This window comes from Bubalus kerabau, chromosome 10 (genome assembly GCF_029407905.1).
Source record: "Bubalus kerabau isolate K-KA32 ecotype Philippines breed swamp buffalo chromosome 10, PCC_UOA_SB_1v2, whole genome shotgun sequence".
NCBI classification, from domain to species: domain Eukaryota; kingdom Metazoa; phylum Chordata; class Mammalia; order Artiodactyla; family Bovidae; genus Bubalus; species Bubalus kerabau.
The window spans coordinates 106,856,590-106,871,083 of NC_073633.1; the positions used below are offsets into that span (position 1 = coordinate 106,856,590).

General features: G+C 51.5%; 1 protein-coding gene across 1 annotated transcript in view; it reads left to right on the top strand.

The window, feature by feature from the left end:
- The first annotated feature begins 1,398 nt into the window (after positions 1-1,398).
- The window catches only part of KCNK13 (potassium two pore domain channel subfamily K member 13), a 108,837-nt gene continuing 95,741 nt past the window's right edge, over positions 1,399-14,494 (top strand). The window contains exon 1 of the mRNA XM_055538908.1: positions 1,399-1,791. Within this exon, the coding sequence (XP_055394883.1) occupies positions 1,452-1,791 (340 nt within the window). The 5' untranslated portion in view covers positions 1,399-1,451. The remainder of the gene's footprint in view (positions 1,792-14,494) is intronic.

Sequence of the window (14,494 nt, forward strand, 5' to 3'; positions counted from 1 at the left end):
CCTTCACCCCCGCAGGCCAGGGCCGGTGATTCCGGAGGGGCCGAGAGGGGCCGGGAGCGCGGGGGTGGGGGCGAGACGAGTCTGGAGGGGACTGAGCGCCCCCTCCCGGCCCCGTAGGGTCCGCGCGGGCCGGCGAGGCTGCCCCCGCCTCCAGCTCCCCTCTCCCGTCCACGTCCGGAGGGGGAGCGCCGCAGCCCCGGCGTCCCGGCCGCGGGACCGGGTTCAGCAGGTGGGCGCTGGCGTTGGGGCGGCTCCGCGCGGCCGGGGGCGGAGGACCGGGGTCGGCCCCGCGGCTCCACCTGTTGCAGCGCGGAGTGCGCCGGCCGGCCGGGCGGGGCGCGCCGAGGACCCGGAGGGGTCACTGCTCGGGAGGCGGGACGCGCGCGCGGCGCCAGCGCCCCCGCACAGCGGGCTCTCGGGGCGGGGCCCGGGAGGTTTGCAAGCGCGCCTGTGGCCGGTCGGCCTCGGGTGGGGATGGCGCTCCCTGAGCCGAGCCCTGTCGGGTCTCTCGAGCCCGCCGAGGCGGCCAAGCCCGGGCCCGGGAGCTGGAACTCTCCTGGGTCATTGTCTCGCGGCCGCGCGCCCCTCCAAACCTCGGTCCTCCGCAGCCTCTCCAGGATCCGGGGCTGGCGCGCGGCGCTCGCTTGCAGCGGGCGAGCCCAACACTTGGGCGCCCCCGGGCAGGGTCTGGAGGCCAAGGGCGCCCGATGCGGGCGCGGTGACGGGGTCTTCCTGCGGGAAGGGCCCATAGCCTCCTGGCCCCCTCGCCGCAGCCTCCCTTTCTGGTCTCCTCCTCCAGCCAACCCGGCCGCTGGCTGTCGCGCGGCGGTCGCAGGCGGAGAAGCGCGCTTGGCACGACTTCTGTGAGGGTGCGCCCCCCGGGGACCGGCTCCACCCAGCCCCTGAGCCCCGGCCTCCGGCCGGTGACCCCAGAGGCCCGAGGCCCCCGCGACGCCGCGCCCCACCGCGGACCCAGCGGGGAGGCACTTGCAGCTCCAGCGGACCGAGGCCCCGCGTCCCAGCCGTCGGCGGCCCGAGAAGCGACTGTCGAGGCGCCGGGGAACGCGGGGCCCCTCTCCCCGTCAGCCCGCGAGGCCCGCAGACCCCGTCTCTGGGGGCGGGCCCGGGGCTTGTCCTGAGGACGCCCCACGCCCCCGCCCCCCCGCCCCCGGAGCGGGGCCGGGCGCCAGGGGGCACGGCGGCGCACCCTCGGGCCCCGCAGAAGCGGGCTCAGCCCCGGGAGGGCGGGGGCGGCGGCGGACCAAAAAGCGGATTTGAAACCGCGCGTCAGGGCGGACGTGGCAGCTAGCGCGGTCCACGCGGCGGCCCCGGGAGCCGCGCGGCCGGAGGCGATGGGTGAGGCGGTGACCGCGCGGCCCGGGGCGGGCTGAGCGCGCGGCCGCGCCCTACCTCCCTGGGAGCCCCGGCGACGATCGGCCCGGGGCCGGGCCATGGCCGGCCGGGGCTGCGGCGGCGACTGCGGCCCGGGCCGAGCGAACGAGGACAACGCGCGCTTCCTGCTGCTCGGCGCGCTCCTGGCGCTCTACCTGCTGGGCGGCGCCGCCGTCTTCTCGGCGCTGGAGCGGCCGCACGAGCGCCAGGCCCGGCAGCGCTGGGAGGAGCGCCTGGCCGGCTTCGGCCGCCGCCACAACCTGAGCCGCGACGCGCTGCGCGGCTTCCTCCGCCACTTCGAGGAGGCCGCGGCCGCCGGCGTCCGCGTGGACGGCGCGCGCCCGCGCTGGGACTTCCCCGGCGCCTTCTACTTCGTGGGCACCGTCGTGTCCACCATCGGTGAGTGCGCCCCGGGGGGCGGCGGGCGGGCCCCGCGCTTCCCGGCCCCGCGCCCGGCCGGGCGGCGCAGGTGGGACCCGCTAAGGGACCAACAGGTGACAGGCCCTCCTTGCTGTTTGCGGCGAGGTCCGCGGACCAGCTGCGGCAGAGTCACCTGGAGCTTGTTCTAAACGCAGTCCCAGCCCCTTCGGGACCCTGGAGTCATAATCTGCGGGTTCAGAAAATCCCCAGGGGATTTGAATGATCCTTCAATCGGAGACGACTTCCCTGGTGGCTCAGATGGTAAAACATGCGCTTACAATGCGGGAGACCTGGGTTCAATCCCTGCGTAGGGAAGATCTCCTGGAGAAGGAAATGGCAACCCACTCCAGTATTCTTGCCTGGAGAATCCCATGGATGGAGGAGCCTGGCAGGCTACAGTCCATGGGGTCACAAAGAGTCGACACAACTGAGCGACTTCACTCACTCAATTGGAGACGCTCTGTAATGGGAGATGCTCAGTCTAGTTAAGGAGGCTGAGCTTGAGTTCATGGAATATTAAGGAGAACGCTTACAGATCGGGACTAGGAACCTACATTTATTAAATGAGTTCAGTTCAGTCGCTCAGTCGTGTCCGACTCTTTATGACCCCATGAACGACAGCACGCCAGGCTTCCCTGTCCATCACCAACTCCCGGAGTCCACCCAAACCCATGTCCATTGAGTCGGTGATGCCATCCAACCATCTCATCCTCTGTCGTCCCCTTCTCCTGCCCTCAATCTTTCCCAGCATCAGGGTGTTTTCTAGTGAGTCAGTTCTTCGCATCAGGTAGCCAAAGTATTGGAGTTTCAGCTTCAGCATCAGTCCTTCCAATAAATATTCAGGACTGATTTCCTTTAGGATGGACTGGTCGGATCTCCTTGCAATCCAAGGGACTCAATGAAATGAGTTAGTGCCTTGCATAAAGCACTGGTTTGAGGGGGAGACACGTTTTTAAAAGGCTGACCACGACTTCCTACTTAACACAGAGAAAATAAATATGAGTTTGGAGGTAAGGAGGCGAAAGTGCTAATGAAGATGGAAATTGTTTTCTATCAGGAAGAAGCTGGTTGGGGTCTGCAGAAGGGACCTATGGGCTGAACCAGTTAGTGCTGGCCTGACTGGGGTCTGGAGACGAAAAGTACTTCACACTCTGGAAGAGGAGAGGATTGCTTTCAGGGCCCAGTGATCTGTATGGAGTAGTGGAAAGAGAGCTAGGAAGGTCTTCTGGCCCATGGGGTGAGGGAGGGAGCTTTACTGCGGAGCTGGAACTGAACTAGAGGCAGTTGGGAGCTAGTGAGAGTTTCTGAGCGAGAGGCATAAGGCTACCATCTCTTACACCTTTATTACCAGCAGGAGGAAAAAGGTTGGGGGTCTTTGCACTCCGAGGGCTTGCTCACCCTTGAATGTAATGAGTGATAAAGAGTTTTGGGGAAGATGCTGCACAAATTTTGAAGAAAGCAGAGGTCTGGAGTGGAGGAGGGGCTTTGAAAGGCTTCCCAGAAGCGGAGTGGTGCAGGGCTGGCTGCTGGAACCCCAGGAGCACCAGCAGGGCTTCCAGGGGCTCGGGGGTGCCCTGCTGCTATGGCCCCGAGTTGCCAGAGAGCTTGTCCAGGAGGCAGGTGACACGGTGAACTTCCCTGATGCTCCCACTCAGGGTTGTCTTAGGCAGACATTCTGCCAGGAGAAAACATTCTGCACTGAGTGTAACAGATCAGCCTCGGGCCTGGTTAGTCAGGGAAGACTGCCTGGGTTCGTCTAGAAGCCCAGGGCCTCAGCCGGTGAGCAGGAGGCCAGGAAGAGAGGACCCGCGTGGTTACAGACCGGACCCACATGGTTACAGACCCGACCCCCGTGGTTACGGACCCGTGGGCTCCGCCAGAAGTCCGTGCACGCTAAACCGCTTCAGTCCAGCTGTGCGACCCCTTGGGCTGCAGCATGCCAGGCTCCTCTGTCCACGGGAGTCTCCAGGCCAGAACACTGGAGTAGGTTATACAGGAGATGTAAGACATGCAGGTTCCATCCCTGGGTAGGAAAGATCCCCTGGAGGAGGGAATGGTAACCCAGACCAGTATTCTTGCCTGGAGACTCCCGTGGACAGAGGAGCCTGGCGGACTACAATCCATGGGGTCAGGAATAGTCAGACTCGACTGAGTGACTGACACCCAGTCGGTGGGAGATTTCAGTCCTCCCCACCCTCTCCACAAGCCACCCGTTTGTACTTCCCATGGACACAGAGGTCGAGAGGAGCAGAATATGAGTAGACTGGTGAACCCCAAGGCCAGGGAACCTCGGGCGTTGTGGATGGGTGGGCGTGTGAGCTCACCTGGGGTGCAAATGGAGCACTGTAGCCGTGGGACAGGAGGAAGCCTGGACCGAGTGTGGAGTTGGGGCTCTCCATCCTGCCTGTGACCGGGGCAGGTTTAACATCCGGAGCCCCGTCCTTCTCGGAATCATCTGTAGGTGCCCACGTTGGTATCTGGCACGTTGTAGCTGTTGAGTAAATATTAGTCCTGTCTCCTTCCCCATACTCTGTCCCAAAGGCTGCCCCTTTGAAAGGTTCTTGTAAAGGATAATGAGCTCATATAATTAATTGTTCTTTAAAAAGTACAAAGCACTATATAAGTATGGGTTTATTTTTACTCTCTCATTTCTCACGTTTCCTTAAATTGTTTCATTAATTGCTGATGGAATAATGGTACTTGCTGTCCTTTCCGGGGGCACATTAGGCACGCACTGTGATTGTCATGTGAGGATGTGAAGCAGCCAGTTGCATAAATTAATCGCAATTTTAATCAACATGATTCATATGGTAAGTGTGATTATTCCTATTTTACAGATGAGGAAACTGAAGCTTCATGTTCTTTGTAAAGTAAAGAAGAGAAAAACCATCTGTAATGACACCACCTAAAAGTAACCATTGTTGACATTTTGATACATTACATTTTTTAACTGAAGTCTAGTTGATTTACAATGCTGTGTTAGTTTTAGATATACAGCAAAGTGATTCAGTTATACATACGTAATACCTGTTTTTTTTTTTTTTCAGATTCTTTCCCCTTATAGGTTGTTGCAATGTATTGAATATTGTTTTCTGTACAATAGGTCCTTGTTAGTTGGTGCGTTTTTTCTGTTCTTTTTTCCCCATGGACACACATGTACATACATATTTTTCTAAATTTGTATCATGTTCTATAAACCATTTATGTCGTGTATTTTAACTATAGTATTACATGATGGGTTTTTCTTCTAAAAATTAGTGCCACTATGCTTTACCATGCAAAGATGTTGACATAACGATAACAAGAAAGCTTACAGCAGAATAATCATAAAATGTAAGTAAACTTTAGAACTAGGAAAAAATAACAGAAATATGGAAAGCAACTGGATCTAGGAAATTGCCAGAGGGGAGTTCCGTCTTAGCTTAAGTTCCCTCGGATGTAGACTCTGAGCAAAGAATCTGGGTGCAAGCAGTTTCCTGGCAGATTCAAGAGACACGGGGAGGTGAGGGAGGAACCGATACAGGAAAGGGAAGTCCATCACTGCAGGGTGTGCTATGAGGCAGAAACCAGAGCAGGCAGCTGATGCTTAATCCCAGGTTGGAAGCTGTGAGGATTAGCGCAAAGCTCACGAACCAGATTTACCCCAGGTAAGGGAGCTGGGGCATTTATACACCCACGCCCATGAGAAACTGGTCAAAAGCTGCTTAGAGGATGCAGGGAAACACAAAAAAGTAATTCCCAGATACTTCTGGTCTGATTTTCCCTGGACAGCCCAAGAGTAGCCTTCTGATAAGATATAGGCACTGGCCATTTGAAATCAGGCCAGTGTGCCCAGAACTGGTTAAAGGAGATCCCAGGCGTGTGGACTGAGTGTCACCAATGACTATTCAGGCTTCAAATGTGGCTGCATGTACTGTGGCAGAGTCATGACCCCGACTGGAGTTCTGATGAGAAAAAAGGAAGCATAAACCTTTTCCCAGTACACAATCCCAGTATGATGCTGAAGCTGAAGCTCCAGCTGATGCAAAGAGCTGACTCATTGGAAAAGACCCTGATGCTGGGAAAGATTGAGGGCAAGAAGAGAAGCGGGTGACAGAGGATGAGATGGCTGGATGGCATCACCGACTCGATGGACATGAGTTTGAGTAAATTCCAGGAGTTGGTGATGGACAGGAAGGCCTGGCATGCTACAGTCCATGGGGTCACAAAGAGTCGGACACAACTTAGCAACTGGAAAACAGCAACAACCCTCAAAAATGTTTCCCCCTTGGCATTTCATATGGGAAACATTGTATAGGACCATGGATGATGCTCATAAACAGTATTTTCCTGGAAAATGCAATTGAGGATTTCATGCATCTGCTGTCTGAGACCTTTTTAAATTTTTTTTTTTTTCTGATATGGACCGTTTTAAAGTCTTTATTGAATTTGTTACAATATTGCCTCTGTTTTATGTTTGGCTTCTTGGCCTCGAGGCATGTGGAATCTTAACTCCCAGACAAGGGATCCAACCCGCATCCCCTGCTTTGGAAGGCGAAGATCCAACCACTGGACCACCAGGGAGGTCCCTAATTGGTTAAAAGTCTTTGATTTAGAAGTCAGAGCAGTGACTTTTCCTGGAAGTTATATAGAGGGAAACACTGATCACAAGTTAAGTATTTGTTTGAAATTATGCAGAGATTCATAAATATGTATTATGAAGTTGTTAACCATTAAAAAAAAAGTGAGAGCAGAGTGAAAGACAATTTGACAGTTTCTCAAAACTTTAAACATAGAACTTCACATGAAATTCCCCTAAAAGAATTGAAAGCAGAAACTCAAAACAGATACAGGAACCCGTCAGAGCCGTCGTGAGTCCAGGTCCAAACGACCACAGTAAAGTGAGTGTCGCAATAAAGCGACCTTTTGCCTCCCTCGTGCTTGTGAAATTTGTGATTACGCTGTACTGTAGTCTATTAAGTGTGCAATAGCATTATGTCTAACAAAAAGCATACACCTTAATTGAAAAAGGCCTTATAGCGAGAAAACACTAACCATCACTTGAGCCTTCAGTCAGTCAGGCTTTTTACAGTAGTAACATCAGGGGCTCCTGACTACAGCGCACCAGAGCAAATAAAACAATAAAGAAACAGTGTGAAATACTGCAAGAATTACCAAAACAGAGCACAGAGATGTGAAGTGAGCAAATGCTGCTGGAAATATGGCATCTGCAGACTTCCTCGTCACAGGGTTGTCACAAACCTTCAATTTGTGAAAAACCCGATACCGTGAAGCACAGTAGAGCAAAGTGCAGGGAAAGAGGTCTGCCTGAATTTGCACAGCAGTGTCCACTGTGGTGCTGTCCACAAGAGCCAACAGGTGGAACCAGCCCGAGTGTCCAGCATCAGACGAATGGATTAAAAATGTGCACGCCTACAATGCAGTGTTCCTCAGCTATAAAAAGCAATGAGGTTGTGGTGTTTGCTGCAACATGGATGGACCTTGAGAACATACTGCGTGAAATACAGCAGACACAGAAGGACAAATATAATTCCGCTTGCATGAGGTGCCGAGGATAGGCACTCTTCGTAGGGATGAAAAGCAGAAAAGAGACCACCAGGAGCTGAGGGAAGAAAGGAAGGCTTGTTTAATGAAATTTTTGTGGGGAATAATAAAAAAAAGTTTTGGCTGTAAATAGTGGTGATAGGTAACAGTGTGAATACGTTTAATGCCAGTGAATTGTGCACTTATGAACGGGTAAAATGACAGATATTCTGTATATTTTACCACAGTGCGGAATGTCAGAACAGAATATTAAAACGCATCTCAGGGATGTTGGTTCTGGAAGAGGCTGGTGAGCAGCCCTGAAGCAAGAGTGAGCGTGAAGTGCAGCTGGAGAAGTAAGCGGCCAGTGTAACCTTTTCACTCAGGCAGGCATCTGTTAGCGTCTGCTTCTGTGCTGGCCTGTGTATTTATAACTCAGCTTTTGTCCACAAAGGATATGACATCATTTGCAAACTGATATGGTGAGGGTAGGCTTGAAGCCTTGGGCTACTCCATAGTCTCAGTTCAGTTCAGTTCAGTTGCTCAGTCGTGTCCTACTCTTTGCGACCCCATGGACTACAGCACGCCAGGACCCCCTGTCCATCACCAGCTCCTGGAATTTACCCAAACTCATGTCCATCGAGTCGGTGATGCCATCCAACCATCTCATCCTCTGTCGTCCCCTTCTCCTCCTGCCTTCAATCTTTCCCAGCATCAGGGTCTTTTCCAATGAGTCAATTCTTCACATCAGGTGGCCAAAGTATTGGAGTTTCAGCTTCAACATCAGTCCTTCCAATGAACACCCAGGACTGATTCCCTTTAGGATGGACTGGTTGGATCTCCTTGCAGTCCAAGGGACTCTCAGCAGCTTAATATGATAAGAGATTACATATTACCGCCCCAGAGCGCATTGTGGGCGAGGGGCCTCCCCAGGACAGTTGTCTGCTGGGTTGGCCAGGTGTTCCAGGCTTCTTTTAGCTTCTGGCTGACCTTCACCTTCATCAGCTGATGCCCCCAGGACTGCTCGGGAATGGGCAGGAAGGGCTGAGGAGTGGGGCACCGGCAGTGAGCGGCCACTCCTGGTGGGACAGGCCACCTCCACGCGTGTCTCATTGACCACATCGAGCACCTGGAGAACCACACCTCTCCCTAGAGCCCAGTGGGCAAAGCTCGATCCTGGTGAACACACAGACGCCTACCACACATGTGTGTACAGTGTGCTAGAAATGGATCCGAGTGGATTTAAGACTGGGAGGGGGTGAGGAAACACAAGTGAGATAGAACAGTTAAGCGACAGTGTTACTACAGAGAGATGTGTCAGGAGGGCCTACGCGATTGCCAAAAACGAGCCCCAGAGCTGCCTGTGACTTTTCCAGTTGTTGAAAGAGGCAAGGACAGCCATTAAATGATTGCTTTTACTCAGTCTGACTGCTTAGAAAACACCCACCTCTTCTTAAGTGTGAATAACAATGTCTTCTATAGACTGTCATGAAAAGGACAAGATAATACGATGAGTGATCTTCCCCACAGCGTCTCCGCCGTCATCGTGAAAGGGAAGCCTGTGCGCCTGCGTGGACAGCGAGGCGCGGGGCACGGCGCAGCTCAGCACAAGCCCCTCTTGCCCAGGCGCAGGGCTGCGCCCGGTTCCCAGCGGTAGATTCTGCACTGGCGTCGCCGTCCATGAGAACCCCTCAGCGGGGACGGTGGAGCTTGTCTCAGCACAGGTTTAGGGCCTGCTTTCAGAGCTCCTGGTGCCCTTTGAGAAACTCCCCTGGGTGGTTCTCAGTCGGCAGCACGCGGAGTGTGCTTAGGGCATGTGTGATAGGAGCTGGGCTAGGGTTGGAAAGGGAGACCACCCTGGACGATTCGAAATTAGGGATTTCCCTGGTGGCTCAGACGGTAAAGTCAGTACCACAGTGCAAGAGACCCGGGTTTGCGGTGGCTCGGGAATATCCTCTGGAGAAGGCAATGCACCCCACTCCAGTACTCTTGCCTGGAAAATCCCATGGACGGAGGAGCCTAGCGGGCTACAGTCCATGGGGTCGCAAAGAGTCGGACACGACTGAGCGTCTTCACTTCACTTTCACTTCGAGGATTCTTGCTATTTGAAGAGTGGTCCCAGAATCAGCAGGACCGGCATCACCTTGGACCTTGCTAGGAATGCAGAGTCTCAGGCCTGCCCCAGACCAGCTGAGTTAGAACCTCTGGGTGGTCACGTGTGTAAGTGCAGCTAAATTTATACTTCTCTGTCTGACTTATTTCACTAAGTATAATGTTTTCAGAGTTCAACCATGGTGTAGCATGCATCACAATTTCATTCCTTTCTATGGCTGAATAGTATTCCATTGTGGGAGAAGGCAGTGGCACCCCACTCCAGCACTCTTGCCTGGAAACTCCCATGGATGGAGGAGCCTGGTGGGCTGCAGTCCATGGGGTCGCTAAGAGTCGGACATGACTGAGCGACCTCACTTTGACTTTTCACTTTCATGCATTGGAGAAGGAAATGGCAACCCACTCCAGTGTTCTTGCCTGGAGAATCCCAGGGACCGGGGAGCCTGGTGGGCTGCCATCTATGGGGTGGCACAGAGTCAGACACGACTGAAGTGACTTAGCAGCAGCAGCAGTCTTCCATTGTACGCACGAACATTTTGTTTATCCATTCCTCTGTTTATAGACACTTGGGTTGATTCTTCCTTTTGGTAAGTCATAACCATGTTAAATTTTGAGAGCTCTGGAGTCTAGAAGGCTGCTGATGAGGTGGGCCCCTCCCTGAGCTTCAGGACTTAGACCAGCTGCTGGAGGGGCTGGAACGGAGAGGAGGTGAGACCTGCGTCAGCTGGTGGTCAGGAGGCGAGGAGCAGTCATACAGAGCAGCTCTGTGGATGCGGGGTGTGCTGGCCCTGGGCTGAGAGCGTGGCTGAGGCTTGTGTGGGTCTGGGACGCCCGGCCCCACCTCAGTGGGAGGCCACTCAGTGTGGGTGACCAGAGTGATTGCTTTACGATGTTGTATTGATTTCTGCCGTACAGCAATGCCCATCAGTCATCATTATACATATATCTCCTCCCTCTTAAGCCTCCCTCTGTAACCCCCCATCCCAAGCCTCTAGGTCGATGACCAGATGTTCAACAACAGTTTTACTCATTTTAACTAAACAGAGATAATTATACTGGTGCCCTCTGTTGGTCCGGGCTGTGGTTCATGATTAGCGCCGTGTACTGTATTCTAGAGGGCCTTCCCAAGTGGTTCAGTGGTATAGAATTCGCTTGCCGAGGCAGGAGATGAGGGTTCAATCCCTGGGTCAGGAAGATTTCCTAGAGGAGGATAGGGCAACCGACTCCAGTGTTCTTTCCTGGAGAAAATCCCAGGGACAGAGGAGCCTGGCGGCGGCATTCCACAAGATCACAAAGAATTGGATATGACTGAGCAACTAACACTCATTTTCCATATAACCATTGTAACATGAGCAGATTGTTGTACCAATAGGTAAAAATTAATCTCATCATGGTTAGAATTTCTTTGATATGTATTAAAGTTGATTAATTTAAAAAAATATATGTATTTATTTGGCCGCCCTGGTCTCAGTTGCGACATGCAGGGTCTCCGGTCTTCATTGCTGCCTGTGGGATCCAGTTCCCCGACCAGGGGTCAAACCCAGGCCCCCTGCACTGAGAGCGTGGGGGCTTAGCCCTGGACTGCCAGGGAGTCCCATCTTCAGCAGCGTCTTCATTTTTGGAGCTCCCTCAAGTATCTGTTTGTGCAGGACGCTTGATCACCAAGAAGGTGACTCTGACACGGCCACTGCCTCCTTGCACGCCCTCTAATCTCTAAGACGAGTTGGAGGCAGTTACACGTTCCTGACTCTTCTGATTCTAGAGACTGCGCATACGTGTTGTCATCCATAAGGCTCTACTGTTATTTCTTCCCCTTTCTTTTTACAGTATTTCCTATTCACTTTCCCAAGAATTTTATGTGTTTAATTAATGTAGAATAGTTTCTTTAGCCATCCTTAAATTGTTGGATTTGGGGGTTAAATGTGATTTTTATTTTTCAGTCTGGTGTTTAATAAAAATTATGAAATTTATTGAGTGCTTACCATAGGTCATACCCAGTGCACCTCTCTAAATATGTCAATTCTTGGGACAAGCCCGTCAGGGTAGGTGCTGTTAGTGCTCTCAGGTTGCAGACCAAGATGTGAGCCTCAGAGAGCCTCCAGGCAGTGTCTGAAGCCCCCGTGGAAGTGGTGCAGGCTGTCCCTTTAGAACCTGCACTTTGACCCACCACTTCTTTGCCGTTTCCTCCTCTGGGGTCCTTGTGGGAAGAATTGCCAGTTTAAGAGGTCACAACCCCTTTTTTCAGTGTGATGGCCCTTAGGTGACCTGGGATCATAGAAGACAGAGATGATCTGTTTAGCAGAGTCTCAGGATGGTAAAAGGTTTGGGTGGAATTCTCCAGGCAAGAATTCTGGAGTGGGTTGCCATTCCCTTCTGCGGGGGGATCTTTCTGACCCAGGGATTGAACTTGCATCTCCCACATCACAGGCAGAATCTTTAACGTCTGAGCCACCAGTGAAGCCCCACCCTCCTTTATTTTTTCTGCCTACCTCCCAGGAGTCCAGTTAAACAGAGCCTGTACCTTTGATTGGAACGTTTGATCATTCTCAAAGTTGCAGCCTTCTTCCCATCAGGTAACTAATGTGCCTAGAATCTGGCTGCCCCCAGAATTTTTCTCTCCAGTTTGGATATATTTGATCCCATAAGCCACTTCCTGACTCTGCCTGTGAGCAGAGTATCGGCACCAAAGCTGTCTGTGTCTTGGGTCTTCCCTAGTATTAAGCATCTGATGAATCAGATTGACCTTAGATACCAATATTGATCTTAGAGACCGGCCAGGCAAGTGGTTTTCAAACTATGTTCCAAGAATCCTGGGATTCTCTGTGCTGTCTAAGGGCTGTCTTGCAAGCCCAGGGGTACACATCAAGGTCTTATCTCTGTTGTGTGTATTTACTTACATGGATCCAAAGTAGTTATCCTATTCTGCTACCTTTTTTATGACTCTTTTTTGGGATGTAGAAAAGATTTTTATATACTCAAATACACTCATGTTTCATGATGAGAATTGCCTGGCTGGATGAAGCACAAGCTGGAGTCAAGATTGCTGGGAGAAATATCAACAACCTCAGAAATTCAGGTGACACCACCCTTATGGCAGAAAGCGAAGAGGAACTAAAGAGCCTCTTGATGAAGGTGAAAGAGGAGAGTGAAAAAGCTGACTTAAAACTTAACTTTCAAAAAACTAAGTTCATGACATCTGGTCCCATCACCTTGTGGCAAATAGATGGGGAAACAATGGAAACAGTGACAGACGTTTATTTTCTTGGGTTCCAAAATCACTGCAGATGGTGACTACCGCTATGAAATTAAAAGATGCTTGCTCTTTGGAAGAAAAGCTATGACAAACTTAAACAGTGTATTAAAAAGCAGAGGCATCACTTTGCCAACAAATGTCCGTCTAGTCAAAGCTATGGTTTTTCCAGTAGTCATGTATGGATGTGAGAGTTGGATCGTAAAGAAGGCTGAGTGCCAAAAAAATTGATGCTTTTGAACTGTGGTGTTAGAGAAGACTCTTGAGAGTCTTGGACTGCAAGGAGATCCAACTAGTCCATCCTAAAGGAAATCAACCCTGAATAGTCATTGGAAGGACTGATGCTGAAGCTTCTGTACTTTGGCTGCCTGATGCAAAGAGCCAACTCATTAGAAAAGACCCTGATGCTGGGAAAGATTGAAGGCAGGAGAAGGGGACTACAGAGGATGAGATGGTTGGATGGCATCACCGACTCAATGGACATGAGTTTGAGTAAACTCCAGGAGTTGGTGATGGATAGGGAGGCCTGCGGAGAAGGCAATGGCACCCCACTCCAGTACTCTTGCTTGGAAAATCCCATGGACAAAGGAGCCTGGTGGGCTGCAGTCCATGCCTTCGCTAAGAGTCGGACACAACTGAGCGACTTCACTTTCATTTTCATGCATTGGAGAAGGAAATGGCAACCCACTCCAGTGTTCTTGCCTGGAGAATCCCAGGGACGGGGGAGCCTGGTGAGCTGCCGTCTATGGGGTTGCACAGAGTCGGACACGACTGAAGCGACTTAGCAGCAGCAGCAGGGAGGCCTGGCGTGCTGCAGTCCATGGGGTCACTGAACAACAAATACATTCATTTTGACTGACATTTTCTTCTATATTTTTTCATAAATGTGAGTCCTCTCCGTGGTTGAGATAAATATCCTCACCCATTCTCTGGTTCTAACTCATCACAATGTTATTCAAAAGGGCTTTTTTAAAAATGTTTTTGTATGGTAGGCTATATAATTATGCTTTATTTCTAAAAGTATCACATAATGATTTGAGAATGTGCATTTTCCAGAGTTCTGTTTTTTTTTCACTTGACTGTTTCTTTACATCCTGGTATCTGTATATATCTCAGCTGGGTTTTTTATGTTACAGAATTTTGGAGCAGGAAGGGACATAATCCCCACCCTCTAAACATAGTAAATATATATATACACAACGTTGTGTGTCTGAGGACATATACACTCAGTGTTATTCATTTCATCACTTGAGTAGCTTTAAATTCTGTTAATACTTTTGTTTATCTCTTAATGCTTTATACGCTAACATCTATTTTTAAACTTGCCTCAGCACACCAGGCTTCCCTGTCCTTTACCCAGAGCTCGCTCAAACTCATGTCCATCGAGTGATGCCATCCAGCCATCTCATCCTCTGTCGTCCCCTTCTCCTCCTGCCCCCAATCCCTCCCAGCATCAGGGTCTTTTCCAATGAGTCAGCTCTTCACATCAGGTGGCCAAACTATTGGAGCTTCAGTTTCAGCATCAGTCTTTCTAATGAATGTTCAGGACTGATCTCCTTTAGAATGGACTGGTTGGATCTCCTTGCAGTCCAAGGGACTCTCAAGAGTCTTCTCCAACACCACAGTTCAAAAGCATCAATTCTTCAGCACTCAGCTTTCTTTACAGTCCAACTCTCACATCCACACATGACTACTGGAAAAACCATAGCCTTGACTAGATGGACCTTTGTCAACAATGTGATGTCTTTGCTTTTTAATGTGCTATCTAGGTTTGTCATAGCTTTCCTTCCAAGGACC